The sequence below is a fragment of the Sceloporus undulatus genome, chromosome 1 (genome assembly GCF_019175285.1).
Source record: "Sceloporus undulatus isolate JIND9_A2432 ecotype Alabama chromosome 1, SceUnd_v1.1, whole genome shotgun sequence".
In the NCBI taxonomy this organism is placed as follows: Eukaryota; Metazoa; Chordata; class Lepidosauria; order Squamata; family Phrynosomatidae; genus Sceloporus; species Sceloporus undulatus.
In genome coordinates this window covers 278,499,917-278,514,096 of record NC_056522.1, presented here as the reverse complement: position 1 = coordinate 278,514,096, position 14,180 = coordinate 278,499,917, and the positions used below count along the sequence as shown (strand labels likewise).

General features: G+C 38.4%; 1 protein-coding gene across 2 annotated transcripts; it reads left to right on the top strand.

The window, feature by feature from the left end:
* RNF141 (ring finger protein 141) lies at positions 1-11,853 on the top strand. 2 transcript variants are annotated; one of them, XM_042462470.1, is made up of 6 exons: positions 1-111; positions 2,484-2,686; positions 4,489-4,597; positions 6,045-6,226; positions 8,669-8,776; positions 10,928-11,853. In XM_042462470.1, exons 2-6 carry the CDS (start codon positions 2,544-2,546, stop codon positions 11,076-11,078), a joined length of 693 nt encoding a protein of 230 aa, XP_042318404.1. In that variant the 5' UTR covers positions 1-111; positions 2,484-2,543; the 3' UTR covers positions 11,079-11,853. The 2 variants fall into 2 exon arrangements, with proteins under 2 accessions (XP_042318404.1, XP_042318488.1); XM_042462554.1 differs by lacking the exon at positions 1-111 and adding an exon at positions 406-512.
* Positions 11,854-14,180: the final 2,327 nt, after the last annotated feature.

Genomic DNA, 14,180 nt, shown 5'->3' with positions numbered 1-14,180 from the left:
CGCGTCATCTAAACGCGACGGGAGGCCCCTTGGTTCGACTGTGGCGCCTCCGGTTGTCTGGGCGAAGAGGGAGACGAGGAGGAGCAGGAGCAGGATGTCGGGGCTGGGGGGGTGAGCGAGCCCGAGGAGCCTCCCAGTGTGGCCTTCTGTGGTCTAGAGGGCGAGGGAGGAGGAGGAGGAGGAGGAGGAAGGGGGCCGGGGTCGGTGGGTGTGGCGCCCAATGGAGTCTCCTCTCTCCTCTTCTGTTTTGGCATTGCAAGCAGAGAATCATGGAATCATAGCCTTGGAACACAAGGGACATCCAGGCCGATTCTAGGCTTCTGTCGTTCTATGAGAGGACAGAATAGATCAAGGAGCTCTCCTCTTCCCCCGCTTTCTCACCTGGGGGGGGGGTTGGGGGGGGGGTCGTGCTTCTGCAAATGGGACAGACTCTCCCAGAAAGTGGTGGAGTCTCCTTCCTTGGAGGTCTTTAAGCAGAGGCTGGATGGCCATCTATTCGGGATGCTTTGATTGTGAGTTCCTGCATGGCAGAATGGGGCTGGACTGGATCAGGGCCCTTGTGGTCTCTTCCAGCTCTATGACTGTATGAACTCAGGCTGAATCAATAGGAGTATATATCCCTTGGAGTGTGGCGGAGTCTCCTTCTCTTGACATCTTTAAACAGAGGCTGGATGGCCATCTGTGAGGAATCTTTTGATTGGGAGTTCCTGCATGGCAGAATGGGGATGGACTAGATGGCCCTTGCGGTCTCTTCCAGCTCTTGATTCTAGGAACAAATAGTTTAAATCCTCTAAAATAATAATATATTTTTTAAAAGGTGCTACCTCAAAAGCATATAGAATGTTAAATTCCTTTAACCCCTTTGTGCCCCACCTCTGGGAAAAGTCGAGAGGTGGTAAGGAAATAGAAATGAATAGCGTAACAGGATTCAGAATCCACATTATTCAGTTCTTGTCATGCTTGTGTTAATAATTAGGAAGGAAGAACGTGAAGAGTTTAATGGGAATTTCTGACATTGATCCAAAACATACTGCAGAAATAATACAGTTTGAGACTGCTTTAACTGCCCTGGCTCAGTGCTAGGGAATTCTGGGAACTGTAGTTTTGTGAGACATTTAGCCTTCTCTGTGAGAGAGAGCTCTGATGCCACAATAAACTACAGTTCCCTAGCACTGAGCCAGTGCAGTTAAAGCAGTCTCAATGTGGATTATTTCTCCAGGGTGTTTTGGACCATTGTCTTTCAAAAGAGAAATCTAGGCTTCCATGCCACTGAAGAAAGTGTTTTCCAAACATATATCTATGTTCAGATAACAGTACAATTGGTAATATTAGTACATGAAAAGATGTTGCATTTGGGTGCTCAAATTGTGCCAAGTAAGTTGTCTTTAGAATTAAGAATTTGGTCAAGTATTATGCCTTGTATAATGTTATATTATATTGGTTGAATTTTACACTGTGGGTGTGGTAGTGCACCCTTTAGTTATTCTGGTTTCGCTGGAAGTTTGGCAAACACAAACAGGAACGTTCGTAACAGATTGGACATGGTGTCAAAGCAACTTCTGCGCATCCCCTTCACAATAAGTGCTGAGATGGACTTTTCCATTGTGATTTACTTGGTATTTCAAACTGAAATTCAGGAAAGCGTTTTTGGTTATATTTCCCTGTATCCGTTTTAGAAATGCAAGTACTCAAGCATCTGATCTACTTGCTGTTTGATCATCTTTGTGAATCATGGTACAATTTCATGTTGAGTCTGAAATCAGGTGCATGAAATCCTTGGATAAAAACTTTTAAAAAGTGGGTTGATAAATTAGAACATATGTTGAATCATGTTGTAAATCATCATGTTTTCAGTGGCACAGATAGAATGTAAGAGGTCTTTTTCTTCTCCAGCTTAATAGATGCTCTTCCCCTTAATAGCTGGTTAGAGCTTGCCGGACGCTCTTATTTTCTGCATGGATTAACACAAATGAGCCCAAACATTTTCTCCCTCATTAAGAGTTGGCTGTTTTCCATCTACCAAGTTTCCAAATGGCGGACGTATTGTGAATGACAGTAATTGAGTTTTGTATTGTGCAGTTTTTTATGTACTTAATTGGAGCATGTGTTCATGAGTTGCTAACTAAATCTGCCTGCTTGTTAAGGCAGTGGTTAAGTTAGGTTCCAGTTGAATCACTTGTAATCTGGAGCTATTCATCTGGGTGGGCTACAGCCAGTGTTAGAAAAGCAAACATCTGCTCATACAATAGAAGTTTGCCTTCCTGTGCTTTTCCCTTCATGCCCCTGAAGCTGTCTCTGAGGGTTCCTTAATCCCCAGAGAAGATCTAGGGAGCTGCAAAGGAGGGGGGGGGATTGAATCCAACAGTGGTGGCATTCTGATGGCAGAAGGACACAACCCAACATCAGTACGTAGATCTTGATATCTAATTAGCTGGTGATGACTATTTATATACTAATGCAGTATTTTAATCTATATTTCTCAGGAACTCCCCAAATGACCAAACTTGCTTTTCTTCCTGGACAACAAGCTAAAGCACTTTATCATGGGCCAACAGCTTTCAAGCCAGACACACACTGTTATTAATAAACTGCCAGAAAAAATTGTCAAACATGTCGCTCTGGTTCGAGAAAGTGGCTTTTTGACATATGAAGAGTTTTTGGGGCGAGTAGCTGAACTTAATGACATGTAAGGCTTCAGTGTTTTTTTCCTTACTTGTATAACATGTTTTAACACATGAATGGCATCATGTGTTACACCTTTTCAGAGTGAATTAGTGTAGTGGCTAGATGTCTGTTTTATGCCTCTTAATTAAGTATATGCTCATTTGCTTCCAAGTGTTGTAGAATCTGTTCTAGATTATATGAAGGCCTGTTAAACAGTCCACAATGTCCCTTTTAGTCCACATGTAAATTGTCCTATTATAAAAATTACCCAGGAAATAATAATATCTGGGAGGAAGGGAATACATGCATGGCTGTCGTAAGTTTTCAGTTTCCCACCCCTAAATTCCTATGGAGTCTTAAAAGACTGTATCAAGTATATTGTGGCATAATTTTTTTAAAATTACGACTAAAACCTACAGCATCATATATTCTTAATATCCTTATAGATCTTTTCAAATCCAAATAGCAGATGTGTATCCAGGGAGAAGGGAGAATTTCCCTGGCAAGGAATTAAATGTAGCCTGATAGGTCCTGCATGTGAAAAATTACACCAGTAGAGAAGCAACATTCATTAAAACTTAATTAAAAGAGCATGTGCAAACTATGAGTAACTTAAATGTTTTAGAAATATGTGAGTGACCTAAAGAATACATGTTTTAAAAAGGAAAAAAAATAGGAATGACTGTTGATTAAATTTTGTATTAGAAAAAAATTATATTTCCTACTACCTGTTTTTTATTATCATATTTACTTTTATATATTAAAAATTAGGTCTGGTGGGTATCCAGTTTTTAGGTCCAGTTTCCAAACTGGATGGTACAGTCCAATAACATTTGGTTTTGAATAGGCCCTTTGGGGCCAAAATTGTATGTGGTAGAATGTGATGAAATGGTCAGTTACTCTCCCTGGGGCTGTTTGGAGCATCTTCCCAAAAAACTTTAAAATGACTGGCAGCGACTGTTCAGGATTTCAGGGAAGATCCTTTTCGAACCTGACTAGGTATCCTGGGATTCAATGTTGGACTTTTTCTATGCAAAGCGTGTACTCAACCACTTAGCAACAGACCTTCCCACTTAAATCAAGAACAGATGACAATGTGCATGTGTGTGTCTAAATCCTGAAAAATATAATTTTCATATCTTGGTATTGGGATACTTAGAAAATTAAACTATGCTGAAGCACCGGTGGTGATGAGCGAGAGGAGGCAAAACTCAGGATTGTTTCAGGCATCTAAGCAGAGAGAGACTACATGCTCATTTTATTAACTATAATATGATTCATCCAATTTATTCCACCTCAGTCACCTGCACAACAGCCTATACTATTTGGCAGTGGCAGGGTTGGGAGCTACTGAAATAAGAGGGGATGGGGAATAAACTGTTGTGCTTGGGTTTCCTTGGGCTGCAACTGCACTGCAGAAATAATCCAGCTTGACACCACTTTAACTGTCATGGCTCAATGCTGTGGAATTTGGGGAATTGTAGTTTCATGTGTCACCAGAGTTCTCTGACAGAACAGGCTAACTCTCACAAAACTACAGTTCCCAAAATTCCATAGCATTGAACCATAGCAGTTAAAGTGGTGTCAAGCATGCAGATGCAGCCTTGGCTATGCCTTATGTTTAAAATGTGATTTTACTGTTATTTGTACACAAAATAAAATTCAGTGCTCTATTTTAGAAGTATGTACGCTTCTCGGTTATTTGTTATAAATTCATTCTCCAATTAAAAGGCAAAAAATTAACCTTCCTCTTTTCTAATGTAGACTGACTTGTACTACTGCTACTACTTAATATTAAATATAGTATTATTAAAATATTTTTAGAACTGCAAAGTTAGGTGCTGGGCAGGACAAACACCTGCTGTTTGAAGTACAGCCAGGTTCAGACTCTTCAGCACTCTGGAAGGTGGCTGTTCGGGTAGTATGTACTAAGGTAAGCTTATCAAAGCCTTTAATTCTGTGGTTCTATTGAATAGTCAAGATAATATTACTAGACTTTGTACCCAACTCTAGCAAGAGAAAGAGAGTTTTTCATGACAGTTTTGAGTGTACCAGGTTCTACTTTGTCATGCGATGGTTGCATGAAAGTAGTGTTTCTCAGCTTGGGATCTTTTCATTGTTTGGAGTTTTAGCTTCCAGAAGTCTCAGCCAGCAAAGCCAATTGTTGGGGATTCTCGGAGCTGTTTAAAAAGCTGAAGGACCAAAGGTTGAGAACCACCTCACTAACACATCTTTGTTAGTTTGAGAACTTTAAAATTACAGGCACACCTCAGTTAACAAAGCCTCTGACAAAGAAGCTCCTTTTTACAAAGCCTTTTTATGCTTTCCCACCCCGTTCTCTTTTCTGCTCATCCTCTGTCTACCTGCAAGTTGTGTTTGTTTTTTTAAAATGTTAAGATATATGTTAAATAATGTCCTCCCAGCATGTTAAAGAAGCATAAACTGGGCCTGCCACAGGGATTTGGTTCCAGGACCTTGCATGGATATGAAAAATGTTAGTTATTCAAGCCCCATATTATTAAATGGCGATGATGTGAACTCGGACACTTCAGTTTGTCCATATTCATGTTGCTGGCATTTAATAATATAGAATGATTGATCTTTTGATGGAATTGGTGGATCTAGAGCCCATGCATCCAGAGAGTCCACTGTAAACCTGCAAATTTGCCCACCAAAATAGGAATCATAAGCAAAGTAGAGGCTGGTGAAAGAAAAAGTCATCACTGGTTGCATTTTGGTAGTAAAGCCTCCAAGTGGTCTCTGTTGTTGTTGAGTGCTGTCAAGTCGACCTCAATTTATGGTGATCTTACGAATCAGAGACTTCCAAATCACTCTGTTATCAACACCCATTCTCTGGTCCTGCAAATTCAGTGCAATGGCTTTCTTCATTGAATCTATTCAGCAATAATGTGGTCTTTTCTAGAAAACTCAAAATGTTTTTGTTTACTTTTGCAAAGGGTATTGACCTACTTGTTTCATTTCACATGACCATTTTGTTAGTTTTGATTTTAAAAATTGCAGAAACATGTTGAATTGCTCTTCTGTTTTGTGGTGGAGGAACCTATCCCTATTTTTTCCAAGTTATTTCTGCCTCTGGTACCAACTTTTCTGTTAAAGAAATCATACTTAAGAACATAGCTACTTTGTTAACTGAATTATACCTGTATTCAAAGTGAAACTAAATAGAGCACTGGTGTTCAGAATCTAGGGTTTTTCTGAATATTGTAAAGCCACCCAGAACATAGCAAAATGTGATATGCTATCTTACTTTTCACAACTCTTGATTCATGACTCAGTTATGGGCTTTTTCTATAAAGAAATAAAGTTGAAAACAAGTGGTACTGTGTTAAAAATAGTAAGACTGCTTTCTCTATGTTTAGATAAACAAGACAAGTGGCATTGTTGAAGCGTCAAGAATCATGAACTTGTATCAGTTCATTCAGCTTTATAATGATATCACAAGTCAGGCAGCAGGTGTACTTTCACAGAACATTGCCTCAGAAGGAGCTTCAGAAGATATGGCTTCTGTTGCATCTTGTCAGGCCAGCATTTGGATGGGAAGGTATCTCAAAATTAAATTCAATTTATGTTTGAATGCACTCCTTAGTTATCTATACATATTTGATTGGAATATGCATATTAAAAAATAATTTGGATTGAATAAAAATGTAATTATAGGTTTCTAAGAATATTACAGAATACGTTATATTCTATAATATTAACTCTCATTTCTTACGTCAGTATAAGGAATTTATAGGTTTGGTGTATTTGTTTAACATGAAATACCTGCACTAAATGAACGCTCCAAAATTAGGAGTTACTTGCATAAAGGAATAATAATAATAATTGTAGTGTAGTTCCTAATGTATATCTACAACAGTAGAGCTGCCAGAAACAAGACCTAATCCAAAGCATTAAGAAACTGGGTTTTTTTTCCAAAGTGTGATGTAAAAGTATAAGCAAGGCCAAATATATATTTTAATTAATCTTGCATTTGAGTGACAGAACTAGTTTTGCTTAAACTCTAAACATCTTGAGATAGATCTATAAAATGATTCAGTGAGAACAGCTAACATCAAAAGGATGTGAAATGTAGGGAGCCCCTTAACAGTCCTTATCTAAAAGACACAATGAAGGCTTGCTACTAAATAGCTAAACTGGATGTGTCAAAGCTAGGATCAGAGCTGTTTTCTGAGATTTTGTTACACTCACTTTATGTACTTTTTATATATTGGCATCTGAAAGTCCGTACTTAGAAAGATCATCAATTTTCACCTAGAAAACTTGGAAGAAATACAGATTCTTAGATAATATCCTGTTTTGCTATTAGGGAGGAAAGGAGGGCCCTGAAATCAGTATTGTAAGTACATAGCAGGTGTGGTTAGTTCTTATCTGATGCCCACAGTTTTTCACAACTCATACAAATAATATCTTTAAACAAGGAACTATATAAAGAGAAAACAGTTTGAAAATAAAATTGTTACAGAACCAAAGATTGTGAGGCTTGCATAAAATAAAAGAATGCACTTTTGATTCTAACTCTGGTTACTCACTTCTACAATTCTAATTTACTTTAGTGCATTATGGACTTGTATGCAGATTTACCAGTGAAATGTTGTAAAGGTTTGGGATTCAGATCAGAGCAAATACTGTACACAAAAGAAGAAGAACAGTTGATAATGTAGCTATGGAAAAATAAATCTTGACACTGGTGAGAATCCAGAAAAATCAAAAGACTATGAAATATATCTGTTGTTCACCTGCACACACACAAAAATGGAGTGTCAAGGACCTTACTACTATATGGCAGCTCTTTTTGGGTACTGGAATAACATAGCTTGGATTCCAATAACAACAACAACAACAGTAGTAGTAGTAAAAGTTGTACCCTGTTTTCATATTCTAATTAGTTCTCATTATTTTTACATTCAGAGCTATAACAACAAAGTTATGAGGCAATCCAGACCACCCCAAAGGGACAGGCTGGAGGCACCCAGTTTTCCTCCAGAGGGACACCGCAGCAGCCAAACTGTGCAGTGTCCCTCCGGACCAAAAAGAACCCAGAAAACTCGGGTTCTTTTTGGCATGCAGGGATGACGTCACCAGTGTGCCATTGGTGCACTGTGATGCGTGCAAGATGCAAGTGTGGTGCCCTGCGGCACAGATGCAGCACCGTGCTTGTGCCATGCACGCACGCCACGCATGGGCAGCGCCATGTAAAGATGGTGCCATTCATATGTATTAGGGTTCCAGCACATGCAGTTGTTGCGCACTGTGTAACCCTAATTTTGGCGCCAGCACAGTGCTTTGGCCCATCTGTTTCAGGCCTATATCAATGTAAAGCAAATCTCAGATAAATGCGATGGTTTAGTTTTTCTCAGGAGAAATTTTGTTTCAGTCTGTTCATTTAAGTAGTATATTTTATTATTGCACTTTAGCACAGTATCATGCTAATGATCTGGAATGTTTGTGACTTGCAAATATCTAATCCTGATTCAGAAATATAGATGGGCTGGAAAGTGTACTGCCTCAGTAGCATTCCTGGGACTGGCTGGAAGCAGGCCCAGTGACATAGCCATTTGCTTTTGTGTTCAGATGTAACATTAGTACCATGCATGTATATGTGAAGAAATTAATGTTCATATACAAAGAAAAAAGGTGGCTAGCCCACATGGACAATATCAATGTGAAAAAAAGCACAGAACCCACTCTCATTTGTGTAGCACTTTTTTTCCTTCAGTGATTCCTGTGCTGGCACAGAGCAGTCATTTCCAGAGGTGCCATTGCATGCCATAGGAAATTGCTGAATAAGGATAGTAGATGAGTTGGGTTGAGTTTAATAGTGATCTGTGGTTCAGTAAGATGAATGGGATAATGGTTTGCTACAACTTCCTGCGTGGAGTTGCTTGTAGTGTCCTGGATGTCATTACTAGAAATGCTTAAAAGTACATTTATCTTGGATCAGTTTTTGTGATATGATAAATAAGACTAATTTGTATTGTAGGGTAAAGCAGCTGACTGATGAGGAAGAGTGTTGTATCTGCATGGATGGGCGGGCTGATCTGATCTTGCCATGTGCCCACAGCTTTTGTCAGAAATGCATTGATAAATGGTAAGATGTCTGCTAGACTGTAGTTAAATTATAATGTGAAAATGGTTCTGCTATGCATTTGGCCAACTTTTCTAGAACAAAATAGTTCAGAGGCATTGAATACATGAATGAATAAAATTTGTCCAGCCCTTCACTAAAATGCCTCCTTGGCCTTGTCCTTTAGGGAAAAAATCTTGATCTTGATATGTACCATGGAATAGGGTATGTGTTTTGCAGGGGAAAATTGGAATATTGGTTCCTTTTGATAAGTGCTTTCCTATCTCCACCACTAATGTTACCAGTTTGTGTGCAAAAGAATGGTTTTCCTCTGCACAGAAAAAAATGAAATAAGTCACCTTTTTCTCATTTAAATATGATTTCATATAAAATATCTGTCCATGTTGTTGTGAGCATAGCCCTGCATGTATGGAAAATAAAGTATCATAAATACTGCTTTGTTACATAAAAATAAACAGTTCTAGCTCAGAGTCTTTGCACTTGTACAAAAGTGCAAAGTTTAGTTTAGTTTGTACAAAACCTTAACAATGAAGATCTCTGAGTCAATATTTAACTTATAACTACAGATGCTTACAATTATAAGTCCCAGGGTTATGAGATTTTACTTATGACTAGATGTGGTGCAAAGCAAACTCAGTTTAACTCTATTCCAGGCTAGGCTACAACAAAATCAACTGAGAAATGTTTCATCTAATCTGTTTTTTTAGCATTAAAACCTAGAATCTTGTGTATGTGGATTAAATAACTAGAATCCTCCTGCTAGTCTATCTTGATTACAGAGATAAAGAGCACTGCCATTTGTTCTTGAAAACAGAATGGAATCCAAAGACTCTCTGGCCCTTTTGGAACAAAATGTTCATGAAAGCATTCATGAAGCTTTTTAAATATTTGGGCATGAGGATGAATGATAGGATGAACAGTGTTATCCTTTTGTACCACGGGATGCTGTCACTGCGGAGAGTGAAGTTCTCCAACAGCCAGTCAGGTTCAGGCTGAATACAAAGGTGGAGACTGCCTGAGGAGTAACAATAAAAGGGGAGGAGCAAGGGAGAACTGGGGAGTGTATCAGTTCACAAGTCAGTTCACAGGTCCGTTCAAAGTGTCTCATTCCTGCTTTGTTCTGTTTGTCAGTTGTGATTCAGGCCAGACTTTAACAGGATTCACACTCCTGTTGAAGGGACATTTATAAAGGATTATTTTAAGAGAACCAGGAAACAGTTGAAAGTTGAAAGAAATCCAGTGGGGGGACTGAATGGGAAATAATTTGTAACAAGCAAAGAGTTGTACATATTGTAACCGCATGATTTGTGAGACAACTTTGAAAAGATGCAGTCTTAACATCTGACTGTAGATAAAGTTTATATTTATTCTTATTTCCAGAAGACAGTGGGTTGGATGGATTTATAATAGAAATATCATAAGCACGCTACCAATAAAAGCATACATATAGGAGACGGACACTTGGGGAGCTCAACCTTAATTCATTTAAATGGATTAGGGGTAAAAATGAGGCAAGTGTCATGATCAAGGAGTCAAGGGATGTATCTGAGGTAGAAGAAAAGCCTTAGAGCATTGGCAGGAAAAACCCCTGGGGTCACATTGATATAAGCATTACTTGGAAAGTTGTCTCATGCAAGAACAACATGGTCATTTTTAGCATGGCAAGAGATACCATGCATGCAATTAAAAGACACTGAAAACTTGGGAAAGATTTATACAGCTGTAGTTGGGGTTAAAGGTTTAAGAGAAAACATCAGGAAACGTGAAAGGACAGCAAAGAGGACAGTTAAGAATATGGTGATGTCTGTTAACATTAATCAGCAATGATGGGAAAGCAGTGGTTTTGGATTACTGGAGTTACATTAATAATTTGTGAAGTTCACAGTTATAAAAGCAGTAGAACACCATTGGCAGCATTTTAAGATCTCATTCAGTGTTAGCTTTCTATTAACCTGCTACACATGTATTGAAGATTTACTGAGTTAAATGTAAATTATAGCTATCCCAGATAATGCATTTCATCCAATTCTGGGTACTCTGTTAATGTTCCATTGTTTTTTTTTAAAAAAAATTGTGAGCAAAGAGTGGTTATGGATACTATCAGTATAAAACTTTGAGAGCAATAGTGACTCTTTCTTCTGACTTCCTACACAGGAGTGGTCGTCACAGGAATTGCCCTATATGTCGTTTGCAAGTGACTGCGGCAAATGATTCCTGGGTTGTGTCTGATGCACCCACAGAAGAAGACATTGCTACCTACATACTTAACATGGTGGATGAGGCAGGCCAGCCCCACAGACCCTGAAACTAATAACAACTGTACTCTTGAAATCTTTCAAGATTTAATTTTTCGTTGTTCATTTTGGTTTTGTTTACTACATACGTTGATTTCTATAAGCTATGTCAAGAGTCTTCAAAAGTGACCATTTGCGTGTGAGCCAGTCTGAGTTTATAAATTTCAATTTTTGTTTCATTATTTCTGTTGGTAACATAGAAGGTACACCAAGTTTTATCTAACACCGGAAGAGCAAATATTTAATTTTTAGGTATCTCTTCTGTGATAGCTTGTTAAAATTGCACTTTTTATCATTGTAAAATAATATGGGTGGTTACAGATGGTCTGTTTCCCAGAACTACACTGAGAAGTTACCCCTTTTTATGCAATTGCATGCTTGCATGAATAGGAATGGCAACATTCCACATTTAATTTTGGTAATTCCATTGCCATCTTACATAAATTATTGCCACTAATCCTATTTACATGTGTTTGGTTAAATCACTACTGTAGCATGTTAGGCTCATCAAAAATTTGTAGCAGCACTTTTCTTTGATAAATAATTGGCTTTTGCACTTGTTTTGATAGTATGTTGTATAGGCAGTTTCAAGTACAGTAACTTAATGTTGAATAAGGTCAAAGAGCTGGAACCTGCAAAAGCCCCCCACAGCCAGAAGATCTTTCAGTCAGTGGCCGGCTTTTAATCTGGCAGAGCTTTTCCACTGTCTGAGGGCAATCTTTTTCCAGAAGATAGAAAGATACAAAAGCAACAGGGCTGTAGAGAGGCAGCCGGGGGGGGGGGGGGGGGGGGGATAGGCAAGAATTCTCTCCCTTTCCACCAGTTGGTATGTTCTGAAACTCCATTCGGGGATATACCTACTAGTGGAATACAGTTCTGGATCAAACCCATAGTTGTGTGCTTTTATTAAGAAATATACCCATAGACAACCAAATGCAGTTTACGCATCATTAAACAATTAAATTTAATTTTAGTCTGCTTTCTCAGATATTTTCAGTTTTTAATCCAGATCACGAATGAAAAAAAGAAAAAAAGTGGTGACCTAAAGCAAATATGTGGTGCTTGATTCCTTTTTACAAGTGCAATATGATTTATTATAGTAAGTATCTTCTATGATTGCAATAGCTGTGCTTTAATGTATTACAAATCTAATGCAAAAATTCAGAAATATTGGTGCCAGGTTTGTTGGGCTTTTGGTAAGGTGCCCTCTGGCAGCTCCTCACTGGGGACCTACTTAGTGGGCATGGTGGATGGCTTCAAGCCACATACTTTACATTTCCCACAGACCAGCAGGTCAACACCATGGGTAATAGAAAATGGCAGCTCACAGGCTCACCTACCTGCTGTGGGATCTCAGTAATGATGCCAGGCCTGGGTGATACAACATCATCTTTTTCATATCTGCAACTTAACTGTATCTTTAAGGTGTTAAAGAAAAGTGGTTTGATCTTATGTTGAAATAGTGTATTAATGAGGTGGTCACTGACATATTTAAAATAGCCTGGTATTTGTGTGTTATAAAACTACTGTTTGCCATTCTTACTATCTTTGCAGATACATGTAACATTAAAAAGTTACAACTTTGGTAAAGCCTTGTAAAATATCTCTTGGCACTGAACCTATGTGCTTCAGAATATGACTAATTTGGTTTTTTAGAGCTTATTGAAATCAGTCTAAGACAATTAAGAAATTAGGAAGGTGGGCTAATGCAAACATTCATTCTAGTCTTTTCCCATCTTATGTTACTAACTTAAGGATGGATTTAGACAGCAGTTCTTTACTACTGAATTTAAGAGACAACTTTGACCTTGAACTTTCAGTGTTAGGGTACAATCCTGACATTAGCTTATGAATATTTCTTGGTGCATATTGTTGAAATGGATTTTGAAGCTCATCCGAATGAATAGGAAAGGGTTTGTTTCCTGGCTATGAATTTCATCATGAGTTGTGTTGAAACCCCAACCCTACTCTTGGTGTTTGGATTTGGCAGTGTTGTGGTAGAGATGACACATGTTTTAACATCCAGCTCTTTAAAAACAATAAGCCCTATTATTCATTCATCTCAATTGAAGAATGGTCTTGGCTTGATTCCATATTTTCTTAGTGCAGCATTATATTAAGTCCTCAAACCTGTTTTTCTTTTTCATGGCAAATTTTAAAAAATAGATTATTGGCCAAAACTCCTGTATGCCAGATCATGGAAGAGGTGGATTTGAAAATAAAACAACTGTTGTATTGAACATAACTTTAAAATATAAGGGCACATGTAAATGTAGCATCAGTAACATCAGATTGTAAATATGTGTAAAGTGAACATGTAAAACTTTGTAGTGTGTACAGCTTTTTAAATTAATAAATGCACATATTGTTGTGTGTAATATAATATGTACCTTGTGAAAGAAGAGTGGGAGTTGTGCAGCCCCCTAACCAGCTTACACAGAGGTAAGCAATGCTGGAACATCTCAGTGGCTACATGACTCCCATCCCTGATGTAAGAATAGGTGTCTTGTAGGTCAGCTCTGCAAACTAAACAGCACATGCCTACCTAATGCTTAATTCCTCTGTGACACTACTTTTCATCCCTTAGACTCCCTCTGTTTTCTAGTATTAGAAATCCAAAAGGACTGTAACTCCCTGTGACTACAAAGAGAGGATGAGAGCTCCTGAGCTTTGAGGGCAAGATACAGTCTGCCACTGGCTACTTGCCTATAGGTTTCTTTTTGTTGTTGTTGAGGTACTCAAGCAGGCTGCTCACACACCTACCAGTACTGTAGGTTATAAAGGCTATGTGTGTGCTGCAACAGTAAACATATTTAAAACATAATCCTGATACAGACCAGAGTGGAGTAGTGTATGGAGAGGATGGTGGAGAAAGCCATTTCCTACCCCTGCTTGAGTAGGCGGGTGGCTTTTGCAGTCATCTGTACCTATGGTCTTTGTGTAGTTATCCTGACTACCAGGATTGAAACCTTTAACTATAAAATTTAATTACTTTACATGGGAGGAAGAAAATTGATTATGAATTTGATCATGATGTCCATAACTGACTTCATAGGACATTTGAGTGTTAAACTCCTTTTAGAGCAGAAAAAATGCATTGTGTCCTTTAGTAG